The 24,438-nt window shown below is 36.8% G+C and overlaps 2 protein-coding genes across 5 annotated transcripts in view; one reads left to right on the top strand and one right to left on the bottom strand.

Moving 5' to 3' along the window:
- Positions 1 to 1,512: 1,512 nt before the first annotated feature.
- Positions 1,513 to 24,008, bottom strand: DNAJC10 (DnaJ heat shock protein family (Hsp40) member C10). The gene is made up of 23 exons (XM_030952803.1): positions 23,578 to 24,008; positions 22,945 to 23,304; positions 21,188 to 21,353; positions 19,428 to 19,478; positions 18,024 to 18,106; positions 17,706 to 17,837; positions 16,710 to 16,803; positions 16,415 to 16,492; positions 15,224 to 15,267; positions 14,730 to 14,867; positions 13,317 to 13,406; positions 12,470 to 12,583; positions 11,583 to 11,697; positions 9,710 to 9,837; positions 9,331 to 9,447; positions 8,451 to 8,552; positions 7,281 to 7,436; positions 6,272 to 6,405; positions 5,760 to 5,813; positions 5,246 to 5,393; positions 4,655 to 4,774; positions 3,377 to 3,493; positions 1,513 to 3,106 (listed from the first exon to the last, which is right to left on the bottom strand). Exons 2-23 carry the CDS (start codon positions 23,143 to 23,145, stop codon positions 3,095 to 3,097), a joined length of 2,394 nt encoding a protein of 797 aa, XP_030808663.1. The 5' UTR covers positions 23,146 to 23,304; positions 23,578 to 24,008; the 3' UTR covers positions 1,513 to 3,094.
- Positions 23,643 to 24,438, top strand: part of PDE1A (phosphodiesterase 1A) — a 198,337-nt gene continuing 197,541 nt past the window's right edge. For all 4 annotated transcript variants that reach the window (XM_030952806.1, XM_030952808.1, XM_030952804.1 and 1 more), the window contains exon 1: positions 23,643 to 23,747. The gene's annotated coding sequence lies outside the window, so the exon portion shown is untranslated. The remainder of the gene's footprint in view (positions 23,748 to 24,438) is intronic.

Raw genomic sequence — 24,438 nt, forward strand, 5'->3', positions numbered from 1 at the left:
TGGGGAGCAAGGAAAAGATGGGATACTCAATTCAGAGGTAGTGCTGCCTTCTCTGGGTGTAAAGATGAGTGGTGGGACTTGAGGAGCTTCTAGCATGAAGTTAAGGAGCACAAATGCAGCATTGGTTCAAGAAATAATGATCCAGTGGCCAAAGGTAGGATAATAAAGTAAGTGAACACAATTACAAAAAAGAGCATTGAACTACAGTTGAAATGACAGGGTAGCTTATATATAGTAACTTTTCTCCATTGCTTACATAGGATGTTTTTCTACTATAACTTAATCAAAAATAAAACAACACCCTGGGTATGAAAAAATGAAGTATCCTGGGTATGGGCTTGTTACTGGACTAGCTGAGATCTTGTGTCATAACTAAAATAACTCTTTCACCAGGCAGGTAGTTTATGTATCCATGACAGCACAACTGGGACTGCTTAATGTACACATGCACATAACAAGAGAAAGAAAATGTTTTCTTTTTCTAATAGGATTATAAATATTATTTAAAATACACATTACAGGGAGAAAACTATTTTCTGGAAACAAATCAGGTCAGCTACATGAATTCCTAGTTGATCTGTAATTAATTCTGACTGAAGTGTATTCTTGTTAATGTGTCTGTTAAGGTAGAAAAAGAGTAAGGGAATTTTATGTGACTTCATAGCTGCCTATAACATGCAGAAATTATATCTTCTTCATGTTAAATTGAACTGCTTTATGGAAAAACAATATTCTGCTTTTTGTCTATTAAGCCCTAAAAAGCAGAACGTTTTCAGGCTGTATTTTCCATCTCAGCTCAGTTGTATGGTAAGAATTCACCAGAACTAATGTGTTTTTACAACAACCCAACCCCTACTTAATTCAGCTCTTGAATGTTTTCTTGAAACTCTGACATTTAAGTAAAGTAGTCATTTTCTTACAGGAAGTGCTGGCTTCTGCAGAATTACACTCCAAATTTTAACCAATATGGCTTCTGTGGTCTTAGTCAAGAAATATTCTGCAGAATACAGCTGTCATATACATTAATTTGGGAAACTTTCTTCTTTGCTCAACTAACTGTAATTACTATCTGTTGGCAGCTAGAGAAGTCAATTAAATCCTAGAAAGTTGGCAGTAAAAGGAGTCTGTTCAATATTAGGGATAAGTACTTTGTATCAAGTTGATAATTTACCTTTAGGTGTTTATTATCAAAATTGTTGTGGCTTTACATATTTGGGGATGTAGAATTAGTACTGAATTCTAGCAGAGAGAGAAAACCAAGGTTGAAAGTATTGGGGATTGGAACATCACTGTTTTCAGATGCCAAGTTTCAGTAAATGGAGAAGTTCTTGTGCGTTCCTGTTGAAAACCTTAAATAATAGAACACTTTGTCTTTTTATTAAAAAATCCATGAAAATGTGGAAAATCCTCCGTCATCTAATTTGGAAGATGATTTTCCCCCACCCATACACATCCATTTGATCTCTCAGAAATTTAAAAATCTGGATACAAAGAGAATACCTTGATACAGAATTATATCTTCAAAATGAACTTTATTGATATTTAAACTAAATCCTCTTCCCCACAGCCTAAATATGTTTCAAAACTTTTCCTAGACCTCATTCTCCAAGAAGGGCGTAGAAGGCGGGAAGCGCAGTTACAGTGATATGCAAAAACTGACCAAAACAGTTTGTTTTAAAATTTTAATTTTTAACTGTGATTGAATTTGAAGTTAAATTTGGATGTAAGAAGATCTACTTTATTAAAAAATAGATGCAATAGTCTCTTCATTTTTAGAATAATATGCTGCAAAAATGAAAAATCAATAGAGGCAACCCTGAGAATAGGGGAAAAAACAGTTGAATGTCTCAGTTACTTGTATCTCTTCATTTCTTGCTGCCTTCTTCATGAAATAAGTTACTTGTCAATAACAATGTATTTACAAATTGTAATACTCATAATACACTGACCAGTCATGCTAGGTCTAAATACGTAGAGAGAAGGGAGGAAATTCCATCTGTCAAGAGCGAGGGAGCATTTTATTGAAATCATGAACAGTTGTTTGCAGATATTGTCATCTGCTGTAATTTTTCTTGTCTATGGAGAAGCTCTGAAAAATATTACTCTTTAGAGCAGGAATTCTAGTAAGAAGTATGAGGAGACATTGCAATGTACAGTGTTCATTATTAAATTAAAGAAGGCACTTGCTCTCCTGCTTGCCTGAAGATTATATAAAAACAAACAAAAAAAAACCCCACCTAAAAATATGTCTGCAGGGAAAGGGAAAGTGGTAGTGTCAAAAGAGGTTAAATATGTCCACAGAATACATTCATATTTAAAAAGACAATGATAAAAGTGATGATCTAATGACTTAACCAGATGCTTCTATTGCATAATTTAAACTTTGGAAGTTAATACCATATTTGAATTATTTTATTTTTTTCTTTCTTGCTTAAAAAAGAAAGAATAAACACAATCCGAAAACCAAACCAAGCAACTAAAGCTCTTCAAAGTTCTGTTCATCCAGGTAGCATCACCACTGCCACAACAGAGTAATCCACTTGAGAGCAAGAGCAATTTAATTCAATAAACATATCCTCCTACCAGTTCTTGATTTTATTTCTTAACCATTGACTAGACAATAATGCAACCCCAAAGCAGAATAATCATCAGGTCCAACTGTTTGTCTGTCAAATAGACAATCCGTCATTATGTTCTGCATTGCAGAGTGCTTTGAGTGCATATTCAGCCACAGGCTGAGTGCCACATTCAAAAAGCATTTGAGAAGAGACAGAAAAAAATATAAGGAACTAGTAAATGGGTAGGCAAAAGTGATAGAGTCCACATTTCTGGTCAACTCCAGTGTTTGGCCAGGAAGAAGGTAGCTGGTATATCAGAAGAGGGACATGCAGAAACATTGCCTCCACCAAAACCAAAATGTTTTCATCTCCCCACAGTTTAACAGAACTCATACAGTTGTGTATGCTTGTGAACTCAAACTTGTTTTCATGTGTCTTGTCCTGTCACCAATGTAACTATCCTTATATTTTCCTTGTGGTGTCTTCTATCTTCACAGCTTCAGAATATTTTGAATTGTATCTACCTTCAGTACCAGTTAGAGTTCATCCTAGTGACAAGAAAGTAAACAATGGAGTTTCTTTGAAACTACAAACAAAAATATTTTTTCATATGATTTTAAAGTTTTCGGTAGCAATAATTTTTCAATTGGAAAAACATTTCTTAAGCAGCTATGTGTTAGTATCTTCTTAAGTTTACCCAATCTTGCCTCTGTAATTTGCATTTAATGCTAGGGATAAAGAACAAATACTAACATCATGTTAGAAAGTTATTATTTACAGCAAGTCTTTTGCAAAGGCTCCACAGTAAGTGTTCTTACCTTATTTCTAGATTTTTTTCTTTTTTCTTTCTTTTCCATTGCTTCTAATTTTTCATTCAAAAGGTCAGCTATACCTTTTGCATCTCTGCTGTCTATGTATTCCCCAAGAACACTTTTCTTAAAAGAAAATAAAAATAGAGCATGGGTAATATGTTACACAATTTTCAGACAAAATTCAAGAGAAAAGCAGGGCAGAATACAATGGCCTTGGTAGCTTGATTTATGATTCATGGATATATTTTTGTCTCTGTTTAAACAATGCTAATTTGCGTTGTACTAAGAACCACTCTTAGCTGCTAGTTTTCAGAACACCACTAATTTTGTCCTGATCATTAAAGAAACCTGAAATAGTTACAATTTGCTCACATTTATTGCGGGGAGTGTTTAAGCTACACAGCTATTACAAGCCTGCCACTTTGTAATCTATGTGAAATCTGTATCTGTGGGTAGCTACTTTGAAGACCTAGAATGTATTTACACTTCACCACAGAAAATCTCATGGAATTTGGTGGGATTGCTCGATGAAAGATTTCTAGAACTTCCCATTAAAAATTCAGTTAAAAAAAAGGAAAGTAAGTTAAGCCAATTCTCTATCAGAAACCAGTGAATACTTTTTCTTCAGCATTAATATATTTAAAAAGTCACTATAATATTTCTGAAATTTATTAGTGTTACAAGAATAAAGGCAATTCCCTATAACTATCTGCATACTCTTTGTGTTTTTAATTTATAATATTACTCTTAGTAGGAAATGTTGATCTGAAAGAGTCCCACTGATAATTGAAATAGTTCAATAAGGTTTGTTTTTGAGACAACACAACCATATATTTTTCATTAATTATCCGTCTTACAATATATTATATGTCAAACTGGTGTTTCAATATAATAACAACATTTCATTATACTTCTCATTAGCCAAAATGAAGTTGTCCATATTTCATTTAGAGAGAGACCATCTACTTTTGGGTAGTTGGTGATGGCATTGGTAAAAGTTAAAAAACATTTTGTCACCCAAGACCTTGCAAATTAAACCCTAGTTCTGATTAAGCCCACATTTTAATTATTATTAGAATTCTACGTCTATTTGCTTCTATTAATTTGCAATTTGTTATTATTGTATCACTGTCCTACTATTTTAAGTATTACTGAAACTGATTATTTGGAGACACAGTAATATATAAACAATTCACTTTAATATGTTATAGAAGTATTCTTTCTAGTTTTAAGGTGAAATGAAATACGTTTACTAACAGTAACTGCTCACCACTAACACTTTACCTTTGTTCCTTGGTAGGGGTAAAACTTAACAGTAGGATAGGCTCTGATATCAGCAGTCTGACAGGTGTGACCATATGCCTGACAGTCTACTTTTCCAGCTTTTACTTTTCCTTTAACAGCCTGAAAAGAAATGTTTATTAGAAACAAACTACAAGTTTCCATGGGTGAGTAAAAGCAAGTAAGTGGAATAAGCCAGCAGTGTGGCTGAAAAAAAAAATGTTGCTCAAATCTCTGAAATATTTCAGAGTAGTTGCTAGCTTGCTTCCCAGACTGTCAGCCTTGTGCCAGGTGTCTCTCTACGTATTCAGAGAGCACTTGTACATGAATTCAGAGCAAAGCACAAAAGCACAGCACAGCTCCAAAGGCCACTCCATCCAAAGTTGAAATCTGTTTCAAAAGAGGGTCTCTGTGTGTCTGTCTGTGGAAGACAACACCCACTGTCTAGTGGGACCTGAAGCATGCATCACTCCCTGCGTAGGAGGCTCATGAAAGTATTGTGGTTTTTGGATGACTGCTAAGAAATAAAGTGCTGATGAGTAAGATTTTAACCATTACAATTATAACAAGCTACCAGTACATTTAAAAACATACCCTTGCAAGCATCTCAAATTCAGGAGCAAAATTTTGGCAAGGTCCACACCAAGGAGCATAGAAATCAATGACCCAATGATCTTTCCCATTCAGAACTTTTTCTGTGAAACTCTGAGGGGTGAGATCTACAGACACCTGTGGTAAATATCTGTGTAAAGGAAGAGTAACAATCGTAATACATTCAAAACTTTAAACAATAGCAAATTGCATTTAAGAAAAGCTGCTCAAATTAACAACATGACTAGTCTGGAAATCCCTATTTCACACTTTGTACTATAGGAGAATAACTTCTAAAATGTGGTAAACAAAATAATATGGTCTTCAGGAGATAGGTGGACAGCAAGGAGTATGCCATTTCTCCAAATTTTAAAAGCAGTAAGTGAAAAGATGTAGAAACTTGAACATCTTAAATTAAGCAATACCCAAGTGTTTCTAGTTCTTGATTTACATAGTATTTAAATATTTATTTATCCTAGCAAGCAGTTTGTGAACAAAGTTGAGTGCAGTAACTTACCCCAATGCCCAGCCTCTGAGTGAATAGGCATCTCTGTGCCATCCATTGTAGCTACTATAAAAATGTAAAAGAAAAAAAAAAAAAGCCAGTTGCACAATAGTTTGAATTATTCTGAAAAAAAACCTTACAAACAACCCGCTCTGAAGAGTGGTGATAATCAAATAAAGAATGTAAATGGATAAGTTTTAGGATATATTTCTACCATGCTTTCAAATCTGAATAAATGAAAAGTCTCACAGATAGCATTAAAACCTATAAAATTAAGGACTAGAAGACAAAGACAAGAAAAAGAAGAAATAAAAACTAAGATTCCTGTGTAATTTCAAATTACTGAAATGAAATGGCGAAATAAAATCCCTAGTTTGAAGTAACAAAGCCAATGGTATTCAGTACAGTAATATCCTAACCGCCTATTCTAATAGCTGTGATAAACCTCTTCTACACAAGAGAAGAGCTGTATTTGTCTTGTTTCACAGCATGGAATGTTTCCCAAACTGAAGCAATGTACTTACTAATAGTGATGAGCAGTGTTTGATTTTTGAGGAAAGAGTCTAATTTCAGGATAGCCCCGAACACTTTCTTGGTGACAGAAAGAGTAATATTTTTGACAATCCACACTGCCTACACTGATTAATCCATTTAACATCTGAAAAAGAAAGAAGAAAACCTACCATCAAATATGTTAACCAATACTACTACAATTTCAGTAATACTTCTTAGCGCGGGGAAAAAAATCTCAACAAAACAGACCAAGAATATCACAAGGCTTTCCTCTTCCCTGTAAACAGATCACTGGTATCAGAGTCAGCCACCCAGATGCATTCCCATCATACACACATTTAGTATAAGCTGCATACACATGGCTCACAAGGCACCTCCCTTACCTCAAAGGCACTCAGGAGTGGGATTAATTAGTGCAAAGAATGCCCTGTGTGCCCCATGACAGCTCAGTAACTGTGCCAATGCTGGTGCAGTGCAGATGTGCCAGCAGTGTCAATGTGGGCCTGTCCTGAACACACTCTATTTGCTGCAAAGGCCCAAACTACCTGGCATGGGCAGGGAAGCTGATGATTACTGAGCGTGTCCTACAGAGCTACTAGCACTTCACAGACATTCCAACAGGTAGAAAATCCTGGCTATAATTCCTAGTCAAGTTCTAAATGTCTCGAAATCACAGGCTTGTTTCCAAAGCCCTTTTTTCCCCACAGATTTTCTAGTTCCAATTCCTGTAAAAATCTCCAGGAATGGATGTCAGTAGAATAATATTACTTCTGCAAATGAGAGAACACTGTAATGACCTTACACACTTGTAACCAACATGAAAAACTGGACTACAGTATCAGTGTATTGAAACTTTTAAAAAGTCGAATAAAATCCAAAACTGTTAGGTAGGAATTGCCTGTTTTGGTGGCAGTATTAGTCTCTAAATTTGCTGACAATTCTCTTAAGAAAGCAGTTGTACCATCTCAGCAATTTCCCAGAAGAGGAACAAAAGCAGAAAAGTGTTTGAATGTGATTTACCCTGGCCATTTTCTTCCATTCTGGCATTAAGGCCTGACAAGGTCCACACCATGGAGCATAGAAGTCCACCATCCAGATCTCCTCTCGCTTTCTTCTCTGAACCAATTCAGCAAATGTCTCTGGTGTTAGGGAGACCACTGATGGATTCCTAAGATCCTAAATAAAGATAGCTCATAGGCATAACTCATTGTTGCACAGTGTATCCCCTATCCAGGGCCATCATGTACAAACAGTGTCAAATTTTGAGAATGTTCTGTGAAATTTGCTTGTTACTCTGGTAGGGAAGACTCCACACCACTGAAAGGCATAGAAGCACCAAGAGACATTCCTTCAACCCAAAAATCTAATTTTAAAAGCCTAAGTTGTTGAGAAAAATTATCAAAAAAGTACACCCATGCTCCAAACTGGAGGTTTTCTGCCTTTTCTTAATTGAAGGTAAAAACCAAGAAATCCAGCTTATCTGGCAGAAACAGGTGTTACAAAACTCAGCCATGCTATTTACGCTGGAATGCAAAAGAATACATATAGTGCACTATGGGCCTCTGAATGCCAACTGAAAGACTAATCTCCACCTGTTTCTGCATGTGTGTTCTTGAAACTGCCTTTTCTGAGCTACCTGGAGAGAAATGCCTCTTCAAAAAGTGAAAAACAGCCTGTGGATATAGCAGTGAACCTGAATGCTGGAGCCAAGTTGGGTGCCAGAACACCAGTATCAACAGTGATCAATACCAGTAATATGCAGTTAAGAAAGTTCAAGGACAGTTGAAAAGTGTGGACAGCAGTAATCTAATTAACAAAAATGTGAACCCCCTCCTATATCAAGGTGTGTATGTGAAGCATTTCCACCTTAAAAGCTGGAAGTATTGTAATATTAATTCCTTTATTCTCTCCATAAGATAGAAATAATTATCATTATTTTGCAGATTGGAAGGGATCTTTATTTGCTAATGATCTCAAATAAATTATGTGACAGATTAGGGAAATTAACCCATTAGTTGTCAAGTCTCTGACTGACAGTTGCTGGATCACTTTTCTTGCCTGAAGTTTTTTCACTTTTTATTTTCCTTGTCCAATTAAAAGAAAAAAAATCTTAGAATCTTCCAGCTGAAGAATGTATTTGTGTATGAACTGCATAGAACAAGACTGCAACCAACATTATCATTTACATACCTCTATAAACTCCAAGATTTGCTCAGCTGAGTGATGTCCTTCATACTCATGAACATCAGACTGATTGAACACAACTGTTGTTGGGTAAGCTCGAATGTTATGCTGATAAAACAAACAATAACAAATTCCACAGAATGATTAAAGCTCTTGGACTTGCCTCTAACTGTCCCTGGTACTGGTGCTCAAGGCTCCTCATCTGTTCAGTGTGTACAGTACAAGTGCTCAGGCTTACGTGCAGGTGAGAATCTGACACCATAAGCAATCAGTACAGAGAAGATGCCAATTGTGTTCAGAGATGGCAAACTGTGTTCTCAATTTAAAAACCAGCCAGTAATTCTTCTGCCATGCTCCACAAACACAGCAATTAATCCATGGGCCTCCTAAGCCTTAGCTTTAAAACTATTCCCAGTTCTCAGATGGAATGTTTGGACTGTATGAATAACTATTGTTTACCATTGAACACAGCCAGTTCCTATAATTTGAATTCCTCAGTGGGTAAATATATATAAATAAAACTTGAAAAAGTTCGTCCTTTTTTGCTCATTTTCCATTAACACATCCATTTTGTGCATTTTCAGACATTAACCCCAGCCCCCAGAATTATTAAATTCTGAGACTTCTGAAGTCTTCCAGTAGCACTATGAAATTAGAATAAAATCAGACCTGTATTCCACATTTATACATTATCTATAGTGGTTATATAGTTTGCTTATTTAAAAAAATATGATACAAGTGCCTGTTCAATTTACTACCCTTTAGGAAAGTAATGTTAAAGGAGAAACATTGTCTGCCCATATCCTCCTACCCCCAATTCAAAGAAAATTATATTGTTTGAAAAGATTATATTTGTATTTCTTTATTTTTAGTTCCTGCAGCTTACCATGTTGCAAAGGCCTTCATGGACAGTACAGTCTAGTGTTCCAAATTTAAGCTGACCATAAAGATGTTTAGATGCTTTTCTCAGCTCTGGTAACAAAGCTCGACAAGGAGGACACCACTAGAAGACAAAATGCAAGTAAGTGCAATTGCTTTTCCCACAGGTAGCTCTCAGGAGAATATTTGAGATTAATCATCTGCTGCTTTGACAACAGAGTCCACTAGACACAAAACCCAGTTAGGAACTAAAGCTCCCAGGGAAAGAGGAATTAGAACACAGTCTCATGATGCTGAAGGGCACTTTCAAGCTACTCCTTAGTACCTTGTTAGAAAGTTACAAAACAGATTTTAGAAGAAGGAATATATAGATATCCAATATTTACCGGTGCAAAGAAATCCACAAGCCATGGTTCCTTATCTTTGTCAGGAAAATTCTGAGGTCCCAGTGTGATGACATGGGAGTTCACACTTTCTTTGGCAAATGCAACAATATCATATAAGATCTTCTTTCCTTCAAAAAACAATGTATAAAGGAAATTCAATTTTTACCTATGAGAGGTGTAATTAAAAAACTCTTTGAAAGCAATAAGAGTCCCTTGTCTAATCTTTAAACCCAGCCTGCTTAAGTAAATGTAGCATAAAATGATGTTGCTTTTCCTTAGGAGGATAATGTTAAACTGTCCAAACCTATGCAGGCAGGACATACTGTAGTTGATAGTTGATATGTGGCTAAATATTAAACTGGACAGTTACCCAATATTAGCCAAATAAATACTTTTTCCAAGACAAAACATGTTTTTGTCAAACAAAATGATGAGATTTTTTGTGGCAGGATTATTGGTCATTTTACCATCTTACTTGTGTTGGAATTAAAAAGTACAATTCTAGATATACTTGGCTTGGCAAAGGGATTGACAAGGTAAAAACTTCAAGCAAAATAAATTATATTGATAAATCACAGCTATTTAGGTGTAACTGAAATTACTGCTCACACAGCTCCAGTGGGCAAAGATCCAGTCTCTTCATAACCTTTGTATACGTATTTGTCAGCAGAAATGAGTTTGTCTGAGAATAAGAACTTCAGGTTAATCAAATCTGAAGTCACTGCACAATGACTTACCAAGATTTATTACTGTTCTTTGATTTTAAAACTTTGCAGCCCTTCAACATAGCATATAAAAAAGCCTGATTCCATTGAGGATTATTTTCTCATAAAGACTGGAGTGAGATGGCTATTGGTGAATGTTCTACATGCCATCTATTTTCTAAATAGTAAACCAAACCCTTCAGAAAAAAAACCCTGTATGCACTGAAGTCCAATATACTTCTATTCCACTAATCCACAACATTATAAAAATGCTGCATGGCTGTGACCACTTCCTGCCCTCTGCAGCAATGTATATTCAGGAAGTATATAAGACTTTTCCTTATATACCAATCATTAGATGTATGGGATCATCCTTCCCCCTTGATAAGCCTAATTTTTTCTAAACAGTGAAAAACTTTTCACTTTTCCTGTTTATAACAGTATTGAGATTCTGACTTAATCCTAGCAGGCTGTTTCTACTACCTCAGAGGTTTCAGAGGTTGAAAAATGAGAACTTCATCTTGCATAGCTGCCTTGTGCCACATTCTGGATGAAGCTACACCTGTTCCTGCAAGCTACAGTTTGGCTTTAGGCCCTCCTCTTCTTCAACCAGCATTACTGAATCCTTTCAGCAGTAAATAGTAACATAGGTCCAGCCTTTCCTGAAAGGAAACTGTGATGTTGGAAATGAAAGTAAGCAGTAAAAGTCTCAATATCTTGGACAGAATTAACAAAGCATGGAATTAATGCAGTGGTACATGAAACCAAATCCAAGTTTGTCAAACTGGCTGCACTGTGTACCCAGCATGTCAGGCCTCTCTGAAGGGTGTGGCTTACAACATTCTTTAGTTATCCTACCTAAAGCAGAAGCTGTCCTGATCAGCTTCAGAGATTTCCTTTGTATGTCATTATGCAAATAATGTTGAAACAGACTGCAAAGACAAACTACATCCCTCAGCATCTGATGACTGCTTACCCAGGAAAAACAGAAAAAAGAAAACCAAAGGAAATTACAAATAGGTTGTGTAAGGCTACACTATGGCCAGAGGAAAGACAGCAAATATTAAAGCTACAAAACTTATCTTTGGGGGAAAAAAAGTGGTTTGCCAAAGATTTTGTCATCTCAAAGGGATTAGGTCATGATTTAAACTTGCCAAAGTCTCCCTTACCATGATGAATTTCATAATCTCCAGTTCCTTTTCCTTTGAAGACTGCTAAACAAGGCTGATAAACATACAGTTTGTTGCAGATGGTTGGTGAGGAAAGACAGTCGAACTTCCCAACCTATATTTAACAGACAATGCCATTTTAATTAAAGCAGCCTAATTTATATCTATTAACATATTTTGAAAGGAAGTAAGAGTTAGAAAACAAAGGTAAAAATATAGAAAACTGATAGCCTTTCTTATAAACAACAGAGATCTTCAGAAAATTGACGTTCAAGGAAAACTACCAGCATAACTATATTGGGTTGCTTGCTAATTTTTAATTTAAAGGCCAAAATGGAGAATAAAAACTTGAAGAATTCTTTTTTCCCTCCTCCCAAATACAACAGTAAGGAAGCAAGAAGAAATCTAAAATAAATGTAACATTAAAATTCTTCTAGTCAAAGCAACAATTAAAAAAAATACATACTTTATAGAATAACACAATCTGTAAGCCTTTAGTGCAAAGCTTGAACTTCGTTACTTTTTATGAAGAAAATAATCAACATGATCACAGGGTTTTCTGAATAATTAATATATAGTTCCACATACATAAATTTGATGTTGGAATGTTAATTTATAATTATTAACGGAATGGGATCTGCAGCAACATTTCCAACAACAAAGCAGATTTAAAAGAGAATCTCTCTCTACTTTTAAATTATTAAAAACATACAGGAAATGCAAGTGATTGCTTTAAATAAAAAACTTTACTGCAGATCTGCTATATGATAGTATATCTCTTCCAGTACCAGAGGTGGCATGTGGAGTAAAAGCTAATAACAATGAAAACCATGACTTGTTCTTGGAATGTAAACAGCATTTAACATCAGATGAGTGAGCACTCTTACCTGAATATGCTCATCTTTCAGTAAAAATTTAAGTTTCTTAAACTCCTGCACATTTGATTTGTCCCCCTCCCCAAACTGGAAGAAAAGCAGCCACCGGTGATGAGCCAGACGGTCCTTTAAATCACAGGGAAAAACAAACCAACACCACAAAAAATTAATCCCAACTACACCAACATGCAAACTTCTTTTGTGCTTTATAACGGCAAATGTCCAGTTATTCATCTCCAAAAGACCTCCACTAAACAAATTCTTTCATGCAGTCCTTCCACTAAACTTCCTTTTACTACATCACAATCAAGGAAGTGGAAAAAATCTGACAGCAAGCTGGCTACAAGCTGCACTCTAATGTTGTTGTTTCTGTGTGGATTTCCCGTTGTAAATTATGCTGTTATGTGCAACTACCAGTATGGAAAGAGGTTTACTTTTGTTTTTCCTCCAAGACATGACCTACTTTTGAGACTCAATTTCAGTTCATACATCATTTATCACAGATTAACAAGTATTTTCTTCTTTCTAAATTACCAAACAAAACACACTTAAACCAAAATTCTCCACAATGTAGTTGATTCAAAAAATGACTAGAATACTGCAGTTGCAGAGGGAGTTGCAATGGCAATTTCTGTGATTTCCTACATTCCTATGAAATCTCCTCCCTGTACTTTTGTTATTTTGCTAAACAACAGAAGAGAATGCAGACAAACAATGTTAAATAATTTTGGGTAGAGATAAAAAGAAGTAATATTCAGTTAAATGCTAAGTTGTTGTGTCAACAGGATTTGAAAAATGTAGAAAAAAACAATAAAAATATATTATTTGAAGATATCTTAGCATATTTTTTAAAAATTACCTCCAATGATGCTGCAGAGATGATTTCAAAGTCTGGTAGATGCTGCATTACTTCCTGATATATTTCTCTGGCATCCAAGGAGCTAAGAAACTAGGATAGAAAATTAACTGTCTTTATTAGAAGGAATTACAAACATCAACCTGATTAGTACTCAAAGTGTCAGGGAATTTATTCTGATTTGTTCCCTTCAATCAAATGGAGAATGCAGTTAATAATATTTTATTTGATCAATTTCTTTTTCATACATGTAATTTCACAAACATCACTCTCAGAATACTGCTTTTAACTCACTTGCCTACAATATTCAGCTCAAGAAATTGTATTTGTCAAGACAGGGACCAAAGAGTGTGAAATTCAAATTTCACACCAAACCCAACAACCAAGTTTACAAGATCTCCAATTTAGGTTTAAAACCCTCCGTAACTGCACTGTAGAGATATTTATGTTTCCTTAACTTGTAAAATTTTGGAAGTAATATGAATCAGTAACTGAGTTGTTAAAAGGTTCAAAGTAGGTAGGCTGCAATTTATTTTCCTCCTTTTAAAAATACAGGTAATAGTAGTGACAATAAAGGAACAAGTCGTGCTTCAAACAGAAATGTCTCCCATCAATTAGGGAAGTTAAAACTACCACACAAATGTAGGTTGTAATTTTAGAACAGAACTGAGCAGTAAAATTTGTACTGACAGACACTGTAGGAGTACTTTTATCACACATGTCAGGGTAGCATTTCTCAAACTTGTGATACCTGGTGCATGTTATTTCTAGAATAAAAAATCAGGGGCACATCAAAGACCACAGAACCATTTAGGGTGGAAAAGACTTGTAATGTCATTGAGTCCAAGCTGTAAGCAGCTGCCAAGTTCACTACTCTAAACCACATCCCCAAGTGCAAGGTCCACACGTGTCTTTTAAATACCCCGGGGATACTGACTCAACCACGTCCCTCTGGGCACTTCCAGTGCCTCACAACCCTTCGGCTGAAGAAAGATTTGCTAATATTCAATCTAAACCTCCCTTGCTTGAGATCATTTCCTCTTGTCCTGTCAGTTTTTACTTGGGAGAAGAGACTCCCAGGCTTGCCCAGGGCAGCAGCGTTAGAAGCAGCTCTTGGGCCAGTCACAGAGCACTTCCCAGCCCTGAACTCCCAGAACTGCTCCAGAAGCCTCCTGGGGAGGTGGCCAGGCAGAGTCACAGGCTGCTGTTCACTCTCCCAGCAAACTGGAATCACCTCCAGGATCACTGCCTGAGTAGACACAGGGCTATAAACTCATGCAGAGCATATCAGCTTAGAAGAGAAAAGAAAAAGACATCTTTTCAGTTGTGTATCATCAGTCTGGAAATTATCTATACATTCCTTTAGCATGGTTATCACTTTGTTTATCTAAATAGATAATAAAAGACAAGTCATACCAAAACACCTCCTTTCTCTTTGTTATTTATGGTGGCTCCAGGTGGGAAGTATGCAGTAGTACTAGATGAGACATCTAAATTATCACAAAGCTCACCCTGGGTGCCACAGTCCATCCAGCCCACATTAACAAGACCTTCCTGTAATTAGGAAAAAAACAACACAAAACAAATCCAAAGAAAAGTATTTTTAAATTTCAGGTACAGAAATGCTTTTGAAAATCCCAACACAGGCAATTATTTATAATACTTAAAAAATGAAAAGAAACAACACTGTAATTTATTATGTAATATTAATTTTATTTTACAAAATTCTTAAAAAAAATAGTTATTTCAAAAGCTACTTGGGCAAAGTACTGAATTCTTCTAAAAGTTAACAGGTGATATCTTGGTTCTACTAAACTCAGTGAAAGGTTTAGTTACAATTTGATGCTTTCACTTCTGTCATTTTGTTTTAAATATAACATGTAATGCTTTCAAAGTGAAACACTGCTTACCAACATGCCAGCTAGTTTAAGGCGGGTTTGGTAACTCAAGCAATCTGCAAAACAAAAATTTTTTATTTACAAACATAAAACTTCACCTTATTAATGCACTAAATCTACTCTTGCTTAGAATTGCCCCTTTCCTCCCAAAAAACATGACCATCTCTAGCTTCCTGGCTGTTCATCTAGTATTCCTGGAGTTGCCATATCTAATAATCAGCAATTAATGACTGTCTACTCTAAGTTAATAAACCCCCACAAATAACATTCTCTTGCTTCATCAACACAGAATCCTCATTTAAACAATTTTACTATTTTCTTTACTGTAAAGACTGACCTTTAAAATTTGTTAATCACTGTTTAAAAAAAAATAATCTAAGTACCTACATAGAATCTTGAAATGATATTTCAACAGAAATATCCATTTTCTGTGATACAAATAATAATTCACTATTATAAATATATCATATGCTTTGAAAAGCTGCCTTTGGATGCAGATTTTTTTTTAAATAAGATGCATCAACTTTTCCTTAACTGAAACAAAGTTGAAAACTTAATAATGAAAGGGCTGCAAGTTGAAATCAAGCTATTTACAAATGTAAATTCAAGACTGAGGCTCTGGCTATTCAGTTCTCAGAACAAAGGTCTCTTTATAAGGCTGGGAAGTCTTTATTTGTCCAAGGTGTAGTGCATTTACTTAGCTCCACCAGCTAACCAAGGTAACTTTCTCATATATTGCATCCAGTATTGATCCCAAGAAAGCCAGGGGCAAACAGTGGTAAGAGGCAATTACTGTGTGCAAACCTAACTTAGAACTTATTCAGCTAAATTTTAATATTGGTGGTTTAAGGGGGAGACATAGCCTTTCTGCTGCTCAGCTATGATAAGAAGCTGGTGTGTATCTCAGCAGTAGCTGTCACCTGAGCTGGAAATTGAAGGGAGAAACCTTTTCTGCCACTTCCCCTCCCGATGGGTTACACTCCAATGCTGCTTTAATGACTCACAGGACATTACAGAAGGACAATAACATAATATCTCCATTAATGTCCTTTTGCCAAACTGCTTTTAACAGAGAGCTTAAATGACCCACAGGCCAAATACTGTGGTGACCTAAGATGTTTTTTAGCAGCAAAAGGAATTATGCCGCTATCAACAGAAGTCCTTTTTTTGTCACATTATTTAAAAAGTATTTAATATACCTACCCCCACGGTCAGCACAGAAGGTGATCAGCCAACCAACACCAGATGCAAATGAAGTTTCAATAGCATTTACAAAATTTCCTAAGAATGAAACAATTTGCATCAGTTTGCGACTAGTTAAACATGGCCATGAAACAAGGTTTTATATTTGTATTAGCAAATTACATGAACTATTTTTATTCTCAAAAAGAAGACTTAGCAATTGTTGACAGATTCAGTCATATGCATAGTTTCTGCCATATTTTATATAGCAAAAACAATTTCAACAACAGCCCCCCAAGACAAACGTGAACATTACCTGCCCATAACTCGGTGACTGTGCTTGTAACATACTGCATGGCAAAGTTCTTTAAGCTCTCTTTTGACCTGTCTCCATAATATTTCACTGGCTGCTACAGAAGACAAAAAGTAAAGTTTATAAAATTAAAAAAAAAAAGGCAAATAACCCCATCCCAAAACCTACTGTGTTCTTCTAAGAGTACTTAAGCAACTGCAGGACCAACCCCCACTACCACCCTAACTGTTCTCTCCCTCCCCTATCAGAATGTTTGAAATTTACCCTTAATTTAAATTTTGCAATGTGATTTCTTTCCAAATGCTGCAACATGAGGACAATTTAGTATTAGAAACACCAACTCCCAATGATTGTATTTCTATTTAAATAAAAATTGCTTACATCACTCCATTTAGCATTCAATTTCTTAAAACTTATCATTGTCAAAATGTACCCATCTATTCGGGTGCACTTCGTACACCACCCCAGCACCACGACTTAGCAAGCAGCTATAAAGAGTGACACACATCATGCAGGCAGCATGGAGGGAATCTTGCAGAAGGAATTTCCAAGTTTCTTTAGGCATAGGGTCATATTCTTTAAGACTCAAAACCACAGACTATGCTTTGTACTTGAAAAGTCCTTTACAACGCTGTAAGAGAAACTGCTCAAGGAGACTTGTTGCTTTGCTACAGCACCACTGCTGACAGTAGCTTCCCAATCAGAAGTGATATGTTGCACAGAAAAATTATTCAGAAAAACCCTTGTAAAAATATATTAGCATTTATTTCAAATTTATTTATACATAAAATATAAATTACATATATTAACAAATACTTTTTTTGATGTTAACTTTGTAAAATAATTTGACCAAGGTAAAGAAAAAGTTATATTTATTATTAAAGGAAGTAACATACTATAAAGCAAGACCTTTATAAAAAAATCTCTATGACTGAACAAGTATTAAAAAAACACTTCAACAGATTTCATTCTAAAAACACTTGATGTCTTATCACTCACCATTCCAGTTTTGAAAACATACAGACTGGGGTAACTGTTAATGCCTTTAATTCGACAAAGCATTCTGTTATCTCCACAGTTCACAGCTCCAATGCGTATTACTCCATCCAGCTCCTTAGCAAATTCTCTCCACTAAAAAAAAAGTCAAAAAAGAGTCTATTTTCCTATAAAGATATAATGAAAAATGAGCACATGTTTTATTTCTGGGATTTTGAATTGTTGTCTCTAGTTTCAGCTTCAGTGTAAAAATCTACTATGTTAAGTTTTAGGCTATTAAAACCAATGCATTTTCAGAGTTCATTTACTTGGTTTACATACCGTAGGTGCTAAATCATGGCAGTGGGAGCATCGAGGAGAATAAAAATTCACAAACCACAGTTCTCCTGAGTTAACAGCAGCATCTAGGTGGAGAGAAGAAAACTGTAAGTAAATCATGCACATGTGCAATGTAGTAACATCGAGGATGTACACTTTTGCTATACTGTATTCCCCAAAAGCTGTATTAAGTATTTAATGCCAGGCACAGTAACAGTAACTCTGATGAACATACTGTTGTAGGCAGGTGCATGAAAATCCTGTTTCAGAAGGTATCAGCACTCTGACTTTCAGCATCTGTTCTACTGATTAAGAAAAAAAGTACTGTCTGCAGATTATTCTAGCTGAAATGTGTGATAGTGTAAGTCTAGTTGCAAAATACAAGTTCTAAAAGATTTTTACCCACTAGAATTTTCCATTTCCTTATATTACTTTATGTATTTAGTGAGCCTCACCTGGCAGTATTTTTATGAAGAAATCATGTCTAATGTAATTTAAAAATCCAAGTTAATGTAATTACTAGAAAAGTCATGGGAAACATAAATCATCTTGCTTATGAAAGCAGACAAGAGCAACAAAATATACACAAAGAGCAGTTATCAGCTTTAATTACTTGGCTTTCACCCTGTCCAATTTTCTTGTAGTGGATTTTGTAACCTTTTTTTTGACTGTATTAAAATATCCTCACAAAAAAGACAACTAAGGAATATGCTGACCCTGCAAATAGATTAACCAAAGAAAGCCTGTGGTCTCAGGGAAATCATGAGGGTCTGCTCTTAGAACAGTTTACAAGACTAATTCAGCATATAGGTCCAATCTTGCACGCAGGAAATCATACTCAATATGCAGATAAAAAATCACACAAAATCCAGTATTTTTTACTCTAGCCTCTCTTAGTTACAAACAACTTAGTTGTAATTTTAAAAGAAAAAAAACCTGGACAATATTCACATAGAAACTGTTATCTTTCCACATCTTGTTTTCCTTAGCTGTGCTTTTAGTATCTGGTATCACCTTCTGGTTTTGAACTACACACAATTGACTGGATTTCACAGAAAAGAATTATATTAGAAAAGTTTTATCAAGTGCATTTTTATACAAGAGAAACATCAATGACAAATTAGGAGTAACAAAATTTAAATTCAAATAATTTCCTTTTACAGACCTCACATAATAGCTCTAAAACTTAATGTAAGCTGTTTATTGATATTGATCGATTTGCTAACTAGTGTTTAACAGGAAGCATTAAAGGTTTTTTTGTATTGTTTGTTTTCTCATGTGAAGATGATTTTCCAACATGTGTTAGTAAAGATAGGTAAGAAAAGCCTACTAAGACACAGCTCAATATGTAAAAATTATACTCTGGGTTGTCATGTTGTCAAACAGCCATTTATTTAAAAAACTTACCAAATTCTCCTCTATCCAATGTTATAATTTCGGGATCATCATCATAAATACCTATTAAAAAAAACCAACAATTGCTTTTTTATTTTTCCACCTTTAAAACAAACAGTCATCTTATGCATAACAGAAGACAGATTTAAGTTGAAAACTGGCAGAGGTTTTACAAAAATGCTATCCTTGTTTAACCTCCTGCTAGCTCGCTCACCCTCATGCTACCACAGCCACTATCAGAACATTCTTTTGATAATTTAGTAACCAACCATGGAGCAAGCAGAAAATTCGAACTACTGCTGTTATGGCAAGAGAAACTATGTTAGAAATAACATCATCCAGCTGTCAGATTAAAGACAGATTCAAGAAGCCTCAGCTCTTACTGAGAGCTTTATGTAATGTCCAGAAGCTTCCACACTTTCTCAGCCTCTGGTTACCTAAACATTTAGATCACAAAGGTGTTTCCAGCCACAGGCTTTTCCACTAACAAAGTGTGTGTGAATGCAGTGGAATGCATTTACACACACTTTGTTAGTGGAAAAGTTAGAAAGGAAGTTAAGGAAGACAAAGCTAACCAGTCCTACCTAGGGCATCACTACAAAACACTGCACTACTTCAACTACACAGGAAAGGCAGTGCAGAGTACCAAAAATACTAATAAAGAGCATTATATTATGCTACTATGGCTGCAGATTTTTACAGTACCTAACATGGTGAGATGTCATTTCACCTGAGTACAAGGATCAAATGCAAATAACTAATGAGAGAAATCAATATCTACAGGTGACTAGGTACTTTTTATATTACTTTTCATTTATATCTCACATAATATAGTACTTATGCTCATCCATACATATAAATATATATAAAGCTATACTTTTATTTATACACACACACATATAAAAATAGATGCTCCCTAAATCACTGATTAATAGACATTTCAGCATACTGTTTCTCAATCAAGCATAGAACTTCTGGGAGAGAAAATTTAAATCTGAAGAAGTTTTAGGCTAATTTCCATATTTTACCGTGATACTTGTGCCACTGGTTTATACAATTTCAATCTGCACAGACATTAATTTCTTAGAGATTGGGACATATTAAATCAAACAACACTAGAAAAAAATTGTTGCCAAGGTAGATGTTGTTTTCAGCTGCTCCTTTCATGCCAGTCCAACTATGTTCCTCAGTTCCCTGTTAGTTTACTCCTGTTACAGCAGCTCTGAGAATCATTCATTGCAGCCTTTCCCTACAACTACCTAAAATTTGTTGAGACAAACACTAAGTAACTTGTCTCAAGATCATTTTAGGTATGATTCTGTTATTTTTTTCAGTTTCTGCTACCTCTTTACTGATGTCTAATTGCATATCTGCTAGGCTTGACAGTGCAAAAATTTCCTCTCAAAATCGCCCTGAAGAACACTAAACAAAGAAGGTCTTTCTACATTAAAAAGTTAAAAAGAATCCTGATGAAATATTAACACTGACATTTAAGTGAAAAAAATCTTTGTACTTTAAAAAAATAAACAAGAAATTAGATGACCTATAAAAAGGCAAGCATCAGGAACAAAAGGCTAGGTAAATAGATTGCATCTTTAAATACCATTAACAGGGTAAATAAAATACTGGGCCAGCAGACAGAAAGTGGCAGCTGCAGAGCAGACAGAAATCTGGAGAGGATACATGATAAACATGTGAAAAGCTCTGATATAGATCTGAATGACATTTCCTTGTGACTGTTTTAAGCAAATCACAAACACATCAAAACTTACCAAAATCATAGCGATAGAAGTTCCAGCTCTCGTACCGACCTCCCTGCTGCTGATCTTCAAGACCCTTCTCCCCATATTTATCATACTTCTTCCGTAGATCTTCATCTTTAAGTACTTCATATGCTCTATTTATTTTCAAAAAATTTTCATGTGCATTTGGATCATTCTATGTAAGGAAAACTATAATTAGTAATTAATCAACAAACCACATAGTGCATATAATGCTGAGAAGATTATCTTTGGAAATACTTTTATATTCCTGCTAAGGATGTCAGTTGTGATGGAAGCAGACATTGCACTGTTATCTCAAACCAAACTACAGCAAAGTTGTCCTTTCCCAAAGCCAGATTTGTTCTCTTATTTATTCTGCCCTCACTAAAGTACAACTGAAATACAAAGCGAACAGGTAGGAGGCTGTAACATTCTCCAGTGAACCCTCTTTTTTCAACTGTCTCTTCAGTGGAATTTAAAAAAATACTCAAGAATGAAGACATACCATTTCCTCCATAATCTTTTCCACTCCCCTAGAATCCCTACTTGACCAGCTCAAAATCTCTGCTAGAGACAGATTAATCCCTTGTGGTCTTATCAGGGTAGACAAATGCCTCCTCCTTTTATTTAGAAAGCATTTTTGTTCTAGGTAGCTTGAGAATTAGAATGGTGAAAAATCTGCAGACATATTTAGAATCCAAGTTTGTGATCTGCACAGGTGCAGTGTAACAGTGGTGTGCAAAATGTGCCACACAGTCCTGCTCTTTTAATTTCTGCTTACACGTTTCATTCAAAAGACACTTTTTCTTAAGATTTTTGTTTTAGCTAGATACACAGGAAATTAATTACTATTATGGAATTTGTCTAATGGGCTCATCTTTTATATATCATTGCTAAGGTTGAAAATAACCTGTTGAAAAATCTTTAGTAGTATCTGCATGCTTGGAAACAACAGAATCTGACCCCCAAACGCCATTATTTTGAAAGTACCAACAGAGAAAACAAAACTTTCATTTCATAGCTACAAGTTGGCATTTCCAACTTTGCTGACATTTGGCTTTCTCACTGAGCTCTGTCAGAGGCTCCAATGTAGTCAGTGAAGGCAGGCCCTGCGCTGATATGAAATACTGCTGTCTTTTGGGACTCCATGCAGTTGTACATACAAAGTTCTAAACCCTTTTATTTCCTGTGAATTTCTGCTTATTTCATGTCATTTCAAGGAAAAACTGATGATGTTTAAAAGTGATTTCTTTGTATTTCAGAAATACGGTAGTACAGACTGAGCCATTCTAATTTTCTCCCTCCAGTTGGTTCAGAGTAACCTCCACCAATATCCTTTGGCAGTCCCAGGATGCCTATCTTGTCCTGTTTGGTACTTGGAGAATGATGTCTCAGAACAGGCTGTTCTTATTTGATGTTTAGAGGAGACATCAAGGCAGGGAAATAGCAAGTCCCCCAAAACTAAATGGAAAGAGGAAAACTCAACAGCTTACCAACAAGGTAATACAGTATACAAATAAATTTTCCTCTAGTTACAAAAATATAAGTGAGAATTAAAGACTCTTGACTCTTTTTACTACTGCAATTTAATGCAGCCCACATTCAACTCTATCACCTTTTGTAAATTTTTTCTGGAGAAAATCTGAGTTGAACTGTATTATCAGGTGGTTCACAGAGAGAGATTTTTGATAAATTAAAACTACTCTTTGTTTAAACACTAAGATCCATTAAGTCAACAACTTTGACTTGTTAAAAAGGTAACTTACCTGATTTTTATCAGGGTGCAACTTTAATGCTAGCTTTTTGAATGCTTGTCGTATTTCTCTACTACTTGCTTCTTTGGATACTCCAAGTAAACTATAGTAGTCCTGATCAGTGCACACAAGAACTATTACACATACTAAAACTAGCAATAAAGACCTTTTGAAATATCTAATATAATCTCCTTTGGATGCTAAAAACTCCATTTTGAAGCTTTTGGAAATGTCACAGGCTCTGATTCAAACAGACTTTGGGAAAAGTCTCCAGTAAATGCACCAACATTCAGAGACACAGCTGGATTTATGGCAGAGCTCTTCAAAACGCCTGTTCTACTTCATTGTCACAAGTCTTGCTAAAGAGACACCCTGTAAGATGACAGAAGCAAAAACAATTAATTACTACTTCTTCAATAAACACAGGTTAGTAACAAACCCCAACATCAGCTTGTGCGGATTGCACGTGAGCATTTAAGTTTCTGGGGGGCTAATTATCTTCTTTCTCGAAACCACACAAGTGGCAGACCATCTCTTAACTGTTACCTTAATCGGGGTAATCATGCACAGCTTCACTGGATGGCACTAAAAGTCACACACCTGCATCGCATTAGAAAAGGCGGGTGCAGGAGGGTTCATACTTACCTTCAGCAGCCCCGCCAGGGCTCATTTCGCGGGAAGGGCCGGTGCCTCTGAGCCGGCCGCCGCCCCGGGGCGTGGGCTGCCCGCCAAGGCGGCTGCGAACGCCCCTCGCAGACAAAGCCGGGCGGGCGAGCCCCGCGCCGGGCGCCGCTGCTGCCGCCGGGAGCGCTCAGGTCGGAGCCCCGCGGGGCTGGGGCCGGGCTGCGGCGGGAGGGCTGGGAAGGCACCGGCAGGCACCGGGCGGGGCGGCCGCCGCCGCGCCTGCCCTCCCCCGCAGCGGGAGCGGGGCCGGCCCCGGTTTGGGGCTGCGGGAGCCGGCGCTGCGAGCGGGCCGGGCGCGGGGCAGGCTGGGACGGCAGCGCTTTCCCCGGCGCCGGCGGAAGGGGCGGCGGGACCCGGGATCCGGCTCTGGGCCGGAGGCGGGCAGGGGCGGCTCCGGGGCTGACGTGGCCGCCGCGCCCGCCTCGCCCGGGGGCTCGGCTCCTCCCGACCGCTCCCCTCCCGCGCACGCCAGCCCGGCCCCGGCCCGCCCCTTCCTCGCCGCGCCCGCCCCCGGCTGCCGCCGCCCGCTGCGGGCGCTGCGGGCAGGAGTGGCTCAGGCGAGGCTGAGTAGGGGAGCGGTGCGGGCGGCGGGGCTGAGCGGGGGAACTTGCCGCAGGCTCTTGCCCAGTCCGCGCCCACCCCGCCCGAAGAGCCTCTAGGCACTCAGAGCCAGCGGTGTCAACCCCAGGGGATTGCAGGGGATCTCTTTTAAAAAAGTTCACATAGGGCAAAGCGCCATTAAGCACTTAATAGTTAAGCACTAAACAGTTTTCACCATTTGTGGAGAAAAAGAAGTACGTTGTTTAATGAGCAGGGCCTAAA

The sequence above is a fragment of the Camarhynchus parvulus genome, chromosome 7 (assembly GCF_901933205.1).
Source record: "Camarhynchus parvulus chromosome 7, STF_HiC, whole genome shotgun sequence".
In the NCBI taxonomy this organism is placed as follows: Eukaryota; Metazoa; Chordata; class Aves; order Passeriformes; family Thraupidae; genus Camarhynchus; species Camarhynchus parvulus.

Excerpts from the sequence above, each read along its gene's own strand:
- DNAJC10 (XM_030952803.1), bottom strand. The coding sequence starts at position 23,145 with ATGGAGTTTTTAGCATCCAAAGGAGATTATATTAGATATTTCAAAAGG. Across the intron at positions 12,584-13,316 it reads TCTCTGCAGCATCATTGGAG|GACCGTCTGGCTCATCACCG; the intron begins GTAATTTTTAAA and ends TGTGATTTAAAG. Across the intron at positions 5,814-6,271 it reads AACACTGCTCATCACTATTA|TAGCTACAATGGATGGCACA; the intron begins GTAAGTACATTG and ends ACATTTTTATAG.